This window comes from Crinia signifera, chromosome 5 (assembly GCF_055691185.1).
Source record: "Crinia signifera chromosome 5, ASM5569118v1, whole genome shotgun sequence".
Lineage (NCBI taxonomy): Eukaryota > Metazoa > Chordata > Amphibia > Anura > Myobatrachidae > Crinia > Crinia signifera.
In genome coordinates, this window is record NC_139221.1 from 83,623,575 (window position 1) to 83,640,558 (window position 16,984).

The 16,984-nt window shown below is 46.4% G+C and overlaps 1 protein-coding gene across 3 annotated transcripts in view; it reads right to left on the reverse strand.

Annotated features, from left to right (window-relative positions):
* METTL4 (methyltransferase 4, N6-adenosine) overlaps nucleotides 1-16,984 on the reverse strand; it is a 212,860-nt gene that overhangs the window by 14,125 nt on the left and 181,751 nt on the right. For 2 of the 3 annotated variants that reach the window (XM_083187561.1, XM_083187560.1), the window contains one exon: nucleotides 10,240-10,538. The exons of the other annotated variant lie outside the window; for it this stretch is intronic. In XM_083187561.1, the coding sequence (XP_083043687.1) occupies nucleotides 10,255-10,538 (284 nt within the window). In that variant the 3' untranslated portion in view covers nucleotides 10,240-10,254. Of the gene's footprint in view, nucleotides 1-10,239; nucleotides 10,539-16,984 lie in introns of those variants that run through there. 3 annotated transcript variants of the gene reach the window in all.

Consider the following 16,984-nt stretch of genomic DNA (forward strand, 5'->3'; position numbering starts at 1 on the left):
AAAGGTTACAAGTGGAGTACCCCAGGGATCTGTACTTGGACCGGTGCTTTTTAATATCTTTATTGGTGATATTGCAAATGGAATTGAGGGTAAAATGTGCCTTTTTGCAGATGACACAAAGGTATGCAACAGGGTAGACACACCAGGAGGGGTAAAACAAATGATTGAGGATCTAGGCAGATTAGAGAAATGGTCAAGAGAATGGCAACTACAGTTTAATGCCAAAAAATGCAAAATCATGCACTTGGGTCTCAGAAATCCAAAGACTCAATATAGTATAAATGGCACTATAATGGAAACTACAGAGGAAGAGAGGGATCTAGGTGTCACTATTTCAGGGGACTTAAAAGCAGGTAGGCAATGTAACAAAGCAATGAAGAAGGCAAGTCAGATGCTTGGTTGCATAGGGAGAGGTATCAGCAGTAGAAAGAAAGAAGTAATAATGCCACTGTATAGGTCATTGGTACGACCTCACCTAGAGTATTGTGTTCAGTTCTGGAGACCATATCTCCAGAAGGATATAAATACATTAGAGACTGTACAAAGAAGAGCAACTAAAATGGTGCATGGCCTACATCACAAAACGTACCAGGAAAGACTAAAAGATCTTAATATGTATACTTTAGAGCAGAGAAGGGAAAGGGGGGACATGATAGAAACTTTCAAATATATCAAGGGTTTTTTTTTTTTGTTTTTTTTTTTTAATATTTTTATTGGGATAAAGCAGTTATGGTTCACAAGAGGTACATTAAATTTGACAATCAAGCATATAGCAAAAAGATAACGAAATGGTGCATAGACATGTTTTGGCAAAAGGCACACTGTTAATCGTATAAGAGAACACATCCACTAGTTATGACCATATACATGAGGTAATAGTCTACTATTAAGGTGGCGTGGGACATGAGGCTTGTGTTGGGTAGACGGAGAGTATTGCTGCACAATATTTGACAGTGAAACACGGTAAGATCTGAATAGAGGTTATATCAAACATAGTACGGCAGTTTGAGCCTTAAGTAATCCGGTGTTGGGGGCAGGCCGTCAAGCAGTGGATTAGAAAGGGGGGTGTCCCCTTTCTAGGGTGGCCAGGTTGTACCAAGTGGTGAGCTGGACTGCCTGTTTTACCCGATCTTTTTCATGATTGGGAAGGGATTGTACAAACGGTAGCCAGGTATTGAAGAATTTTGAGGCCCTGGATTCTGCATCGAGTAGACACTCGATCCAGTCCATCTGATACAAATATTTTAGTCTCGGGAGCATAAGTTGTAGAGGAATAGTGACTGAGTGGATCCATTGGGAAAGGATAGTTTTTTTTGTGGCAGCTGCAATTTTAGCTAGAAGGCATTTATTGCCTCGAGTGAGGGGAGTGTGTGAGCCCTGCGGGTGTATGTTCCAGAACGCCCAGGAGGGTGTCATGGTGAAGGGTATCTGTAAAACATTATTAATATAGCCCTGAACCTCCAGCCAGTGGGATTGTATTACGTCACATGCCCATAAGCAATGATAAATATCCGCTTCTGGGGATCCGCATTTAAAGCAGTTAGAGTTATCCGCTATACCCATCAGAAACCTATGTTTGGGCGTGTAGTAGGCCCTATGCAGGATTTTAAACTGCATTTCGGCATAGGATGCCGATACGAGTAGTTTGTTTATAGACAACGTGGCTTTGATAATGGATGGGATTGGGATCTCTGGGAAAACGGCATTCCAGTGCGTCAACCCCTTTTTAACTTTGGTTAGGTCAAGGTTGATGCGTATATGGTTGTAGAGAGTAGAGGTAGGTATCGGTTCGCCCTTACGGTAAATAATCATGAGGTCAAACGCCCTGTCCAAGCCCTCCCTGTGTAATTTTGTGACACTCTTAGTCACATAGCTCCGAGCCTGGAAGTATGCAAACAGGGGGATCTGCAGCTGCGGGTAGCGGTCTTTTAGCTGGGAGAGGGTAAGAGGTGTGGCATAATCTGTATCTAAAAATTGGTATAAAGAGCGTAGTCCCTGGAGATGCCAAGTAAAGAAAATAGAGTCTGGGCTCCCCCTCTGGAAATCGCAGTTATGAATCAATGGCGTATGTAAAGATATGTTTGTTGGTAAGTTCAGCCGCCGACGTGTGGTGCGCCATGCAAGGTAGGGGGTGTAGATTAATGGGTTCTCTTTGACAGAGGGTGGTGCCAGCGAGGGTGGCATGTAGAGGAGTGCGTCTAGTGTGCATCCTTGAAGAAAAGATTGGTCTAAGGATCTATAGGTGTAATTGTTTGTATTGCTCACCCAGTCTAGCGCATAGCGTAGATTGGCTGCAAGGGCATAATCTTGAATACAAGGCAAATTGATACCTCCGTTAAACGGCGGTTGCTGAAGTTTCAGTTGAGAAACACGGGGTCGTTTACCTGCCCAAATAAATTTAGTGAGGGCTCTATTAATGTTCGAGATATCTTGATCTTTTAACAAGAAGGGAAGCATCTGGACCACATACAAAAGTCTGGGGAATGAAACCATTTTAAACAGATTGCTACGTCCCAAATACGATAGCGGCAGGTGTTTCCACCTTTGAAAGTCCGCAAGCATTTGAGAAATAGAATGGGAATAATTTAATTTATATGCATCTGATATGTTATTCGAGAAACGTAGGCCAAGATACGTTAGGTAATCAGTATTCCATCGAAAAGGGAAGGTATCCCCCCAACCCGCACGGGCCTCAGAGTAAATGGCCATCGCTTCGGTCTTCTGGTAGTTCACCATAAAGCCAGAAATATCACGAAAGGTGTTTAGGATTGATCGCAGTCCAGGAAGGGCAACTCTAGGGTTACTAATGTATAAGAGGAGGTCGTCGGCGAAGGCAGACACCTTCACCTCCGACCCACCCAAATCCAGGCCACGCCAGGAGGGTTCCCGTAAAAAGGTGCGTATCAAGGGGTCAAGTGCTATATTAAATAGCAAAGGGGATAGCGGGCAGCCTTGGCGTGTCCCCCTGGCTAGCCTGAACGAGGGTGAGTTCAGACCATTTATTGTTACATAGGCCTCAGGGGAGGCATACAGCATTTTGAAAACATTTATAAATTTTCCCCCGAAGCCTTGCACCTCGAATAGTCTTAGGAGATGGCACCAGGAGACGCGATCAAACGCTTTGTCAGCGTCACAGCTGACTATTATCGCTTCTCGGTTTTTCAGGTGTCTATACTGTGTTAGTGCCGCTGCCAGTGTACGAATGTTGTGCACAGAGGTGCGGCCCTTCACAAAGCCGTTTTGAGCCGGATGTAAAATCCTGTGCAGAATCGGTTGGAGCCTGCTGGCCAACAGTGCAGTAAAGATTTTTAGATCTTGATTTAAAAGCGATATAGGGCGATACGATTGCACAAGGCAAGGATCCTTTCCCTGTTTTGGGAATACGACAATGCGAGCGGCTGTGAAGTCTAAGGGTGGTGGGCGGCCCTGCAGCATAGAGTTATATAAGGGGAGAAGATGAGGGATCAAACCATCTTTCATTATCTGATAATATTCGGCACTGAAGCCGTCGGGGCCCGGGGACTTGCCTTTTTTTAAGGATTTAATGACCGCTGACAACTCTGGTTCTGATATGGGGGCACTAAGGGACTCACTTTCTTCTGTTGTCAGCTTGGGTAGTTGAGCTTGCTGCAGGAAATGTAGGCCCTCTAGGGGCTTGTCAATAGGGGCCGTATATAAGCTTTTATAGTAATCCTGAAATGCTATCGAGATTTCTCTAGAGTCAGCAGCTAAGGATCCACTCGGGGTGGTTATCTGGAGAATATGTAGGGGGGTGAATTGCGAGCGCACCAAGTTGGCCAGCAGTCTCCCCGTCTTGTTGGAGCTACGAAAAAATTTGTTGCGTGAGATATCATAAGAAAATTGGGCTCTCTCTTTGCACAAGGAGTCGTATGCCCGCTTGGCCTCCATATATACCGTCTTGGCTGTGTCAGAATTTTGAAGAAGTAGATCATTGTAGGCTTTAGATAGGCGGCTACCATGCTCAGTAATGGCAATGTTTAATTTTTTGCGTCTCCTGGCTACATACTCCATCACCTGGCCCCTAACAACCGGTTTGGACGCTGCCCAAAACAGGTGGATATCATCTAGATGTTGGGCATTATCTGAGGCATAAGTGGAAAAGGCGTGCTGTAAATGCAATTTAAAGTCTGATGAGTGGGCCAGGTAGGAGGGAAACCTCCAGTTGTATGAGGTAGTAAGGGGATGTTTTAGAGTTAGTGTGAACCAAGTCCAGGCATGGTCCGACAGATCTATTGGACCTATACCTGACTCCAACACACGTTGGTATAGGGAGGTAGTAATCAGCCAAAAATCAATGCGTGAAGACGTGTCGTGAGGGTGAGAATAAAATGTATATTCCCGGGAGGTAGGGTGTTGGCATCTCCAGGGATCACACAAACCCAGTGAGTCAAGAAGCAGGGAAAGGGGGGAGGAGAAAGCGCTCGTTCTAGCCCCAACACGTCGTCCCGACCTATCCAGCCCCTCTGACAATACATTATTGAAGTCCCCACCCATTATCAGTTCCCCTTCCCGCCAAGACAATAATTTGGTGTATAATGAAGTATAAAAGGGGGCATTAGGACTAGGGGGAGCATAAATTGTGGCTAACGTGTATGGAGAACCACATATCTCGATCTTGATGAACAAAAAGTGGCCTTCTGGATCAGACCATGTATCCCTAATCGTATAAGGTAAATGTTTTCTAAATAGTATTAAGACACCTCTACGCTTAGCCGAGAATGAGGCAGCCCGAAATTCACCGATCCAAGAGTCTCTAAGCACGTTGGGATCTTTGGCGTCCCAGTGCGTCTCTTGTAAAAAGGCCACATCTGGACGTATACGTTTCAGATGTTTGACTACTTTACGTCTTTTAACCGGTGAATTCAACCCTTCCACATTCCACGATACAAACTTCAAGGTGGATTGTGTTCTAGTTGAACAATAAGGCGTAGTGTGTGCCATTAGCCTATTCCAGCCCTAGCCTTATGGGTATTAATCAATAAATCTACATAGAGTCCCCAGCCTGTCCCAGCGAGCAGACTATAGGGGAGCAGAGATGATTCATAGCACCATTCCGTGTCATGTAACATATAACCTGCACCATCGAAACAAAATAAAAAGGTTATGGAAACCACAAACGTTTTAACATTTTTAAAGACCCAAATAGCTGGCCGTAATGACCAACATAAAAGATAGTTGACAACTAAGTACCTGAGGGGAGACAAGGGAATCAGGGCTCGGGCAACGCCACCGAGGCCAGTGCACACTGTGGAAGTCCCACACCAGCAGGGTGCCGCAGCCCTATCCACCGAGCCCCCTGCATCAAGTATAGCCCTCCTAGTTTGGTAATTGGTAAGGTGGTCTGGAACACAAACAAGTTCAGGCCAGCCACCAAGATTAGCAGAAACAAGCATATAACGTAGCAAACATGTATAAAAGAGAAGATATCGGTGGTAGATTATTAGTCCTGTAGGTATGAACTTATCAGGAGTGATGGGTGAGGCAACTGCCTATACTCACAGGCTCAGTCTGCATCGTCCATATTTGAAGAAGCCTGCGAGGACAAAGAGTCAACAAAATTTTGTGCAGACTGTGGGGTGTCCAAAAAGTAGGGCTTGCCATCGTGGAAGACTCGGAGTTTAGCTGGATAGAGTAGAGCAAAACGATAATTCAACTCAAACAGCTTCTTGCAAATTGGAGAAAATTCTCTTCTTCTCATCGCAACAAGATAAGAAAAATCTTGAAAGAGCAGCAGTTTAGTTCCTTCATATTGCAGATTTGAGCATTTCCTATAGGCATCCATTAGGGCAACTTTGTCGGCATAGTTCAGGATACGAAGAATGACTGGCCTAGGCCTGTCCCTGGATTGTTGTCGATCTGGGCCGATCCGGTGTACTCTTTCTACCTTGATCTCACCGGTTGGTGAAACGCAGCCCAGAGTGCGCGGCAGCCACTCGGAGACAAGGGGCATGAGGGCCGCGGCCTTGACACTCTCCGGAATGCCGATGATCCTGATGTTATTTCTCCTGTTTCGATTTTCCAAATCTTCCAACTTGTCGTGAATGGAAGACAATAGCTTTTCCTGCGAGGAGACAGTGGCTTTGGTGGTGTTCAGTTCATCCTCCAGATCGGATATTCTCTGTTCTGCCTCGGTTAAGCGTTGGTCGTGTTGGATAATTTGTGCAAGGGCGGAATCTATTGACTCTTTGAGCGGTGTCAATTTCTGGTCCAGGAGGGAGGCCAATATGGACGTAATTTCGTTGGTTGAGACCAGGTCCCGGAGAAGGGGAGATGGGGGGTCAGAGTCGCCAACGGCCTTGGAGGGTCCCGCGCCGGGGGGGCGGGACTCGGGAGAGGACCCAGGGGTGACATCCTTAACTCTGCCTTTTCCCTGCTGTAGATTCCTCGAGCCCCTCTGGGGCTTAGCCACAAATTTATCCATTCCAGGCATATGTTGACCTAGCAGTATAAGGTGATTAAGAGGATGGAATCTAATCTTGTGATGAATTTGCGACCTGACGGGCTAGCGGGTCCGTGACCAGCAGCAGGCCCAGCCGCCAGGGGCAGAGTAGCAGAACGGTTATAAATGGGCAACACCAGTGGTTGACAAAAGATTAGGAGGGGAAGAAGGGAAGGAATCTTGCAGCCCTCAGCTCAGTAACGCAGCAGGTTGCGGTGGGCAGTGGCGTGTACTTCAGCCGACACCGCTCTTCAAGGCAGCAGCGGCCCACTCTACAGCCGCCCTAGCACAGCGACCAAGGGGTGTGGTGAATTAGGAGCTCCACAAAGGGTAGCTAGGCTGTCAGGTGTAGGATGGAGGGGAATAAGGCCGGCCAGTTAAGCAAGTCCAGTAGTTTAATATTGCAGTGTGTCTTTTTACTATCGGGGCATTCAGGTGAGGGGTTAACTGTCAGCCAGGGGGTGCCTCAGGCTAGCAGGGAGTATGAAGGGGTATGCAGACAATGAGAGGGGGAGGGGGGAGCGGGGCAAAACACAAACAGTTCTGGAGATGCTTGCCCCCAATGCTACATATGTCCACAGCAGCCCCAAGGTGTTGTCAGGAGCTGTCAATCACCCCACAGTGGTGCTGGTGTCTGTGCTGGATTCCAGGTGCCCTGACCTATCCGGTCCTGCAGGCCCCACTGTCACAGTCCACAAGGTGGGGGGGGGGGCTTATGTATGCCCCGCAATCACAGCTCCAGGTAAGTTGAGGGGGGGTCAGAGGGTGAGGGGGGATGGAGGGATCCCTCACCCCTGCCGCAGCTCCAGGGTCTGACCAGGCCGTCAGCCCATGCACTGATGGGGGACTGAGCGCCCCCGTCTGCCGGTTATCGTAGCGGGAGGGAGCCGGGGGAGACAGCGGGGGAGATGGCTGACACTCACCCCGGTCTCACGGCGCCGACTGATGCCTGCGGCTCCGATAGCTGCGTTGCCGCGGGTCCGCGGGATTCCAGAAATCCAGGCCGCGGCTCCCGTACACCAGGAAGGCCGCGGTCTGCGTGCGACGTGTGCGCCGCCCTCTGTCTCCGCCGACAGGAACGCCAGCCCCAGGTGAGCGCCGGGGACAGTCCGGGGTGGCAGGGTGCTGGAATAGCTTCCCAGGTCCGGCCCAATGATGTTATAGAGGTGCCCAGACCCGGAGCTCAGCAGGAACACGTCTTCCCTGCCCGGAGTCTAGGCCACGCCCCTATATCAAGGGTTTTAACAAGGTACAGGTGGGAGACATTCTTCACATGAAGAGGAGCAACAGAACACGAGGACATGCACTGAAACTAGAGGGAGGAAGATTCAGGGGAAATGTGAGGAAGAATTTTTTCACAGAAAGAGTAGTAGATAAGTGGAATAGCCTCCCAACAGAGGTGGTAGACGCAAATACAGTAGTACAATTTAAACATGCTTGGGATAAGCATATTAATATCCTTACATAAAATAAGGATCAAATATGGTTTGAGGTAACATGTTTAAAAAAAGGGGCAGACTAGATGGGCCAAGTGGTTCTTATCTGCCGTCAAATTCTATGTTTCTATGTTTCTATGAGATAGGCTGCATTGTACACCCAAAGGAGGTGGGGTCCTCTGCCACCAATAGTTGTTCCACAAACCATAGTCCCAACAATTGACACTATGACAAATAATAATTAGAGATGTGCGGGCTCGAATTTCAGAGATCCGAGCCCCCACGGACGTCATCATTCCGAGCCCGATTCCGAGCAGCGCTCGGAGATTCCCGCCTGACTCGGTCCGTCCGCGTGATTAGAACGTCATCTCCCGGCGTCGGATTTCGCGAGGCTTTATAAGCGGCTGCCGCGCCCGCCATCTTCACTCCAGTCAAGTAGTGGGTTGGGAGAGGGTGTGTTGGTGCTGCTGCTGGGGCTTAAACTTGAGGTTGACCTTGAGCTTTTGCAATCGCTGGTGCTGTCTCTCAGTGCTGCTGTTTAGTCTAACTGTGTACTTGTAGTACTACGGTCTCCTCTGTGCGGTCTACCTCTGGTGTGCTGCTGTGCTGTAATTAATTATTTTATTTGCTGGGGCTGTCTCCCTCAGTGCTGTTGTGTACTCTGTTCTCCTCTGCTTAGGAGAACAGTCTAACTGTGTACCTGCCTGTAGTACTACTGTCTCCTCTGTGCTGGGGCATACCTCTGGTGCTGTGCTGTGCCATTTATTATATATTAATAATTAATTAATTATATTAAATAATATATATAGTCCACTGGGGCTGCCTGCACTGAATCTGCCAGTATTATTTAGTTACTCAGTCCACTGTTGCCACTGACAGTGCTACTGCCTACCTAGTGTACCTACCTAGTACATACTAGGCTGCTACAGGTATATCTAATTTAATTCAAAGATAATAATTGTGCTGTGTGGGACTGTAAAAAATAATTACATGCTGCTGGTTCACTGACGTGTGCCACTGCCAAGCAGTACCTAATAATTAATTATTATAAATTCTGCTGGTGCACAATAGTAGTATTGCTGACGTATCTATCTACTTGTCTTGTGCCTAGTAGTACTGTCTTATCTACCTGTCTGGTGCCTAGTACTGCCATATCTCCCGTCTGGTCTGGGGCTCACTGCCTAATAAATACTGCCGTATATCTACCTTTGTGTTCTGGGGCTCACTGCCTAATACTGCCGTACCTGTCTAGTCTGTGCCTCACTGCCTAATACTGCCGTATCTACCGTCTGGTCTGGGGCTCACTGCCTAATAAATAAAATACTGCCGTATATCTACCTGTGTGGTCTGGGGCTCACTGCCTAATAAATAAAATACTGCCGTATATCTACCTGTGTGGTCTGGGGCTCACTGCCTAATAAATAAAATACTGCCGTATATCTACCTGTGTGGTCTGGGGCTCACTGCCTAATAAATAAAATACTGCCGTATATCTATCTACCTGTGTGGTCTGGGGCTCACTGCCTAATAAATACTGCCGTATATCTACCTGTGTGGTCTGGGGCTCACTGCCTAATACTGCCATATCTACCGTCTGGTCTGGGGCTCACTGCCTAATAAATACTGCCGTATATCTACCTGTGTGGTCTGGGGCTCACTGCCTAATACTGCTGTATCTACTGTGTGGTCTGTGGCTCACTGCCTAATAAATAGTGACGTATATCTTATCTACCTGTGTGGTCTGGGGCTCACTGCCTAATAAATACTGCTGTATATCTACCTTTGTGGTCTGGGGCTCACTGCCTAATACTGCCGTACCTGTGTGGTCTGGGGCTTACTGCCTAATAAATACTGCCGTATATCTACCTTTTTGGTCTGGGGCTCTCTGCCTAATACTGCCGTACCTGTCTGGTCTGGGGCTCACTGCCTAATACTGCCGTACCTGTCTGGTCTGTGGCTCACTGGCTAATACTGCCGTATCTACCGTCTGGTCTGGGGCTCACTGCCTAATAAATACAGCTGTATATCTACCTGTGTGGTCTGGGGCTCACTGCCTAATACTGCTGTATCTGTATAACTGCCTGCTGGGGCATACCCACTGACATATATTAATTGCACTCCAGTGGAGCTGTTCTGTGACATAACTCCGCTGCAGTGCCACTCTTACATGAGCCACGTGTTTGTGCCGCACACTTGTGTGGCTTAGCATAGTTATCCAGCTACCTCGGTGCAACCTTTTGCCCTAAAAACAATATTGTGAGGTGTGAGGTGTTCAGAATAGACTGGAAATGAATGTTATTGAGGTTAATATAGCGTAGGAGCAAAAAAACCACCCAAATTCTGCGATTTTAGCAGTTTTTATGCTTTTTTAACAAAAAAATCAGAACCCAAAACCCCAAAAAATCCAAACACAAAACACTTAGGAGGTGTTTTGCCAAAACCCATTAGAACCCAAAACCTCAAGGTAATCAGAACCCAAAACCCGAAAAGTGGCCGCTGCACATCTCTAATAATAATGCCAACAGTGTCACAGCTCCTGATAAAGACCATGCTTCTTAACTGTCCAGACTCTGGCAGTACTCTCCACAGCACTTCCGGGTTCCAGAGGTACAGTCCTTGTCGCACACTACTGCTGTGGTTCTCTGTAAGGAGAACATACATTTTTCAGCTGTCATTATATCTCTACCGCAGTATTATAGGGTAAATGTTTCATATTATAAAGCTGGGGTAGCCAACCCTAGTCTTCGAGAGCTACCAACAGTGCAGGTTTTGCAGGTCTCCTCACAGAATCACAAGTGAGCTAATTAGCTCCATCTGTGGATCTTTTAAAATGTGTCAGTAATTAATGAGTGCAGCTGGTTGTCTGGAAAATGTGAACTGTTGGTAGCTCTCGAGGGCTAGGGTTGGCTACCACTGTTATAAAGCATATGGTACAAAACTAAAATAATACCTTATACTTTTTTTAATCAAAATAATAATTATAAATTTCTTGTAAAATAAAAGTAATTTTTGTGGTAGTTTTTGTTTTATTTAGTAAATGTGGGCTGAAATATTTTTTAAATAAAGATAATTAAAAGTAGTGGGCACTGCAATGTATGTTTTTTCCCTGTACGGCAGTAAAAGATGTGAAGAGGTTTCAGAACAGAGGTGAGAAATGCATTAGCAGCTCCTTGACAAGGCCATCCCCTCGCTGACATTATTTCGAGTTTTGTCTCAAGTTCTGGTAAGTGAAGTTTAAATTAATTGGATAACGGACTTAATTGAATTCAGCTGTCAGTTTCCAGTCCAAATGTTTCTACATAACGAGTAGATGGCATCAGGGGCTCATTTGAGGAGCTGCTTTAGAGGTAATAAAGAATACAATCTCTAGACAACAGTAAGTGGTCACTGTGACAGCTAAAATGTTGGCTTTACAAAGAATTACATTCACTAAGGAGAAAAATATATTTTGTAGATTTGTATGTGTTATTAGCTGTACAATATTTTATTCTACTATGTGGTCTAGAATACAGATGTTGTTAGCCACACCGGCGGGCTACCCATTTGCGGCATTTTACGCTCCTGTACAACCCTGTGGATTGTGATTGTGTATGCTTTTTGTGTATTGTGTATGTGATTGTGTAGTGCAGTGGTTCTCAACCTCAGTCTCCAAGGACTCCCAACAGTGTACATTTTCCAGGTCTCCACACACAATCAAAGGTAATATAATTATCTCCACCTGTGATCTTTTGAAATGGGTCAGTGACTAATGAGTGCACCTGTGCACCTGCCAAGTGACCTGGAAAATGTGCACTGTTGGGGGTCCTTGAGGACCGAGGTTGAGAATCACTGGTGTATTGCATATACAGATATAGCAGCGCTCAATGTTGCTGTATCACAGCTACTTGTGTCTACTTGGCACACCAATGTTGCCTACACAACACAGAATTGCTACGCTGCACCATCGCCACTCAATGCATTTCTATAAGCCGCAGGAGTGAATTAGACACACGTGGTTGGTGACAGGATTGCACCAATTGCCACTTATGTTGTGCATATTGATTGGCACAGCAAGGATGAGCATGGCCTCATCTGTAGATGTGTCCACATACACCTGTATTCATATTGTGTTTCATAGTCCCACTTATATTACAAATTAGTCGCCCCAAAAAAATGAATCCTAAGTACTGTACCTAGTACAATGAAAGTGAAATAAGCAGACATTATTCAGTCTGGGGATCATTCAGGTGCAGTTGCATCCACTCCCATCATTTGAAAGTATAGACTTTTAGTGCTTTGCACATGCGCAGTACCCAATAGCACTGCAGCCCAAGTGGTGGCACATGGTCTCTGCACATTCCATGTATCTGGCCGTCCATATGGAATCTGCTTAATATGTACCTCCAAGAAAGGTCGCTGCCCTGGAGGATGCTAAAAAGTCTGACTGGACAGATGGATAGACGCTAGAGTTTCTGTAGTGTATTTCACTACCCACAAGTTACAGATTCTGAGTAGCGAGCACAAAACCACAGGCAATGAGCATGAAATGAAACCCCTGGCAACAAGCATGTTATTCCTGTCAATGAGCATGTAATCCCTGGCAACGAGTATTTAGGCAAAAAAATATAATAAGAATTAGAATCATAGAAATGTTTTGGGCAGAGAGGCGCAAAATTTCTATTTACACCATTGCCTACTGCCACACAACTGTGAGACTGTCTAGAAATGGTATGTTCTCTCAGTATTTGTGTTGAGTTTCCTCCAGGTGTAAGTAAGTAAGTAAGTAAGTAAGTTTTATTTATATAGCGCACTTTCTCCAACAGGACTCAAGGCGCTTTACAGACATTAAAAATAACAATGCACATGCTGTAATACAAAGGGTTATCAGTACAAGGAACAGGCAACAATGGCAGTACAGTTGTACATCACACATACAGATATGCACAAGACGCATTCTAGTAAGGGACACGAACATGGGGAACATATTTACCGAGCTGTGCAGTAGCCAGGCAGCCATTCAGCGGCGCCACTTGGTGATTGCACAGCCGGTAACAGTACTGATATATATATACTAGATGTACTCTAATGAGGGACACAGACATGGGGAACATATAATTACTAAGCTGTGCAGCACCCAGGCAGCCAATAAGCGGCGCCACATGGTGATTGCACCAGCCAGTACTGTACATATAGAACACAAAAAAACAGTACAGGGTACACAGAACTAGACATAACACAATTAAAGCACAATTCTTAGTACACAATACAGCTGAGATATAGGAAGTGAATGAGAATAGATGCAGGTATAGATTGTAGATGAGTAAGAGAGCTGTAGTTGAAATACAAGAAGAGTGCTGTGAGAACAGGAGGGAGGAGGGCCCTGCTCTAAGGAGCTTACAATCTAGAGGGAGGGGGGTGCTTCAATTTGATCTGTGACGGCAGATAAGAACCATTTGGCCCATCTAGTCTGCCATCCTTTTTTAAACATATTGTTACCTCAAACCAAATATGATCCTAAACCCTTTATAAGGATATCCCATGCATGTTTAAAAAATCTGTTGTTCTAATAAACACATTTTGCACGCTGCCTGTCATTCTCAAATCACGCAAAATAGTGAAAACCCAAATGATGCCTAAGAAATCAAAATGGGCACCTATTGGAGTCAAGTAGCATATGTTTTACTGGTATAATGAACGCCTCCCCTTCAGTACATTTTCATGCGTAGACACTTTATGCTACAATGCACCAATAGTGAACAGTCTGGAACCTCATGAATAGTATTACAGGTTATAGGGGTAAAGAAAGTTGGTGCCTCAAGGCTTGCACATCTATAGTCATAGACGTGTGCAGCACATTTTATTACGGGGTGCACTGTCAAAGGGTTGTGTGTAGCACCACCTATTGGGCATGTCTAACACTGCCCATTGGGTGTGTCTAACACTACCAATCAAGCGTGTCTACCATCATCTATTGGCACTTGCTACAATATCGAACGTCTCCTGTCTATCTCACTTTTAATTTAATTACTCTGTGTAACAATACATGCAAATAAAGTAAAAACATCTATGGATGAGGCAGGTATGTAGTGATATGACAATGGTCTAGTACAATTAACAATGCAAAACACACATAACTGATTGGGTGCTTCTGTTAATGGAATACAGTTCTAAAAGCAAAACACTTTGGTAAATGGTATTGTTGGTATTGCTAGCTGCAGGAATGTGTTCATTGGAGTGGAAATAGCATTAGGGGGTGCCTGTGCACCCCTAACATTTAATGTGCACACACCTATGTCAACAGTATGTGCATGCAAGTGCATCATGGGTAAAATGAAACTAGCATTTGCATATCATCAGTCCCACAATTACAGCAACAACTGCTAGAGCAGACACAGAAGTGTCCACCTCTGCATCAGGTCCAATGTTCATGAGCTCAGCTACAGCAAATTCTAGGTACTGACATTTAATAGGATACAATTTTAGTAAGGTTCTGGAATTGCACCATATCGGATGTTTTCAAGTTGTGATTTTTTTTGTGAAGAAATCGACAATTTAATTGCATGCAAATTGAGGCATGAAAAATTTTATGTGATGAGATTGTTTACAATCTCGGGTTCCTCCCACATACAGGGAGTTAGGCCCAGCCACCAGCCAATCAGGAGCGGCCATTGAGCCTGGGTTGGTTATGCTCATTTTTCATTTACACATTTTTTTGGACAGAACCATGCAAAGATCGCACTGGTCCGTTCAGTCAAACTCGGCATGTTGAACTTGGTCTATTTGTTTTGCCATTTTTGGTAACATTTTCCAAAATTCGCATCCTATTACATTTGCAATGTTGTATACTTTATAATGGGCAATTTTCAAAAAACTTGCGAATTCGGCCGTTTTTTTTAATTAAAAATCACAAAAGACATCCTATTAAATGTCCAGGGACGTCTTAACATTAGTGAGGGCCCCTGGGCAAACAAATTCACTGCCCCCCCTTGAATTAGTTTGCCCAGGAGCCCGCCCAAACCCCCCTCCCTTCTCACCTCTGTGCAGCAGCGGGTATCAGGATGGGGGATTTGCCGGCAGGCGGGAAGCTCTGCTGAATTTGAAAAGACTGCACAAATGATGATTGGCTGAATTCAGCCAATCAGCGTCCGGCCAGTCTTTTCAAATTCAGCAGCACTTCCCGCCCCGCAAATAGTGATACAGGCTCGTAGCCGCAGCTGCCCGGAACCCCGCTGCTGCAACCCCCCACCCACCTATGTGAGACATCAGTGGTACTGTCACTGTGTCCTGTCCCGGCTTTAAGCAGCTGTCAGTGGAGCTGGGGGATGCGGCACGTCTGTGGCTCACCTCTGGGAAGAGTGCTGCTGTGCTGCCACAGAGAGCGAGTGCGGGCTCAGCTGTGAGGGAGAGTGGCAGCTGGGGGTGCGTTCCTGGCTCTCTGTTCTGATAGTAGCGGATTGGTGCAGCAGCTACCCCCCTCCTGCAGCGCACCACGCTGGAGATGAAGCCCCGGCAGATCATAAAGAATGTGCGGTTCCGGCTGGAGGACAGGAACATCACCGTCCGGCTGAATGGGCTCGGCGGCCAGTCACGTTCTGCATGAGGACAGCGGGCTGGGCTACAAGGACCTGGACCGCCACTGCCCTGATCACCGCCGCCGGGATGATCGGATCCCCACCGCCCTGACCCTGCCGTCTTTCCCATTGGGGAGGGCCCCTAGGTCCCAGGTCCTCTGGGCAACTGCCCATCATGCCGAATGGAAAAGAAGGCTCTGTAAATGTCACCCCTAATTTCTAACTACACAGTCACAAACCACCTCAGGCAGCAATCAGTACTTTTATTTTCACATGGCACTGCAGGACACACCCTTTAGTGGCAATAGAGATGTCCATATGTGAAGCAAGACATTCGCTTTGAGCCGAGTATGGCCCACCCTTTCAGCGACATGGCCAGAGGCGTAACTACTACCTTCTGGGCCCCATAGCAAAATTTTGAAAGGGCCCCCACCACAGGAGGAGAGGGTGACAGGTGTGTGTGTGTGTGTGTGGGGGGGGGAGATAGAGAGAGATTATATGGAAGGGGCCGAGGTGTAAAGAGGAGGTTGTAGCAGAGGAGAGGGAGAAAAAGAGGAGAGTAAATGAGAGGAGATGGAGATGGAGAGAGAGAGAGAGAGAGAGAGAGAGACATACAGAGAGAAAGACATACACAGAGAGAGAGATAGACAAACAGAGAGACATACAGAGAGAGAGACATAGAGAGAGACAGAGAGAGACAGACAGAGAGACCTACAGAGAGAGAGACATACAGAGAGAGAGAGACATACAGACAGAGACATACAGACACAGAGAGACAGACAGAGAGAGACAGACAGACATACAGGGAGAGACATACAGAGAGAGAGAGAGAGACATACAGAGAGAGCGATACAGAGAGAGAGAGAGATACAGAGAGAGAGAGAGAGACATACAGAGAGAGACATACAGGTGGAGACACAGAGAGAGAGCGAGAGACAGACATACAGAGTGAGAGACATACAGAGTGAGAGACATACAGAGTGAGAGAGACATACAGAGAGAGAGACAGAGAGAGAGAGAGAGAGAGAGAGACATACAGACAAAGAAACAGACAGAGACATACAGACAGACAGAGAGAGACATACAGAGAGAGAGAGACATACAGACATACAGAGAGAGAGAGACATACAGAGAGAGAGAGAGAGAGAGAGAGAGAGACATACAGATAGAGACATATAGGGCCTTATTCTGGTTGGAGCGGCCGGGCCGTACGCGTACGTCCCGGGATTTTTTATGATCTGCGCATGCGTACATTCGCTAATGCGCAGGCGCGAACACTCCACAACGTTTACGTACGGGTCTCTACGTGCGAAAAAACCTATACGCGAGTGTACGGGCATTGGGGGCGGCATAGGGGCGTGATGAGGGGAGCGGCCGAAATAATGAGGGAAAATGGGCGTAAATATGGGCGTACACGGGGGTGTGCACCAAAAATGAGCGGTGCTACTACCGCACGATCGACTAAGGCACCGTTCATTTCGGACACAAAACAGGCGGCCGCCAACCGCCATCTCAAACCACCCCTACAGATACCGCAT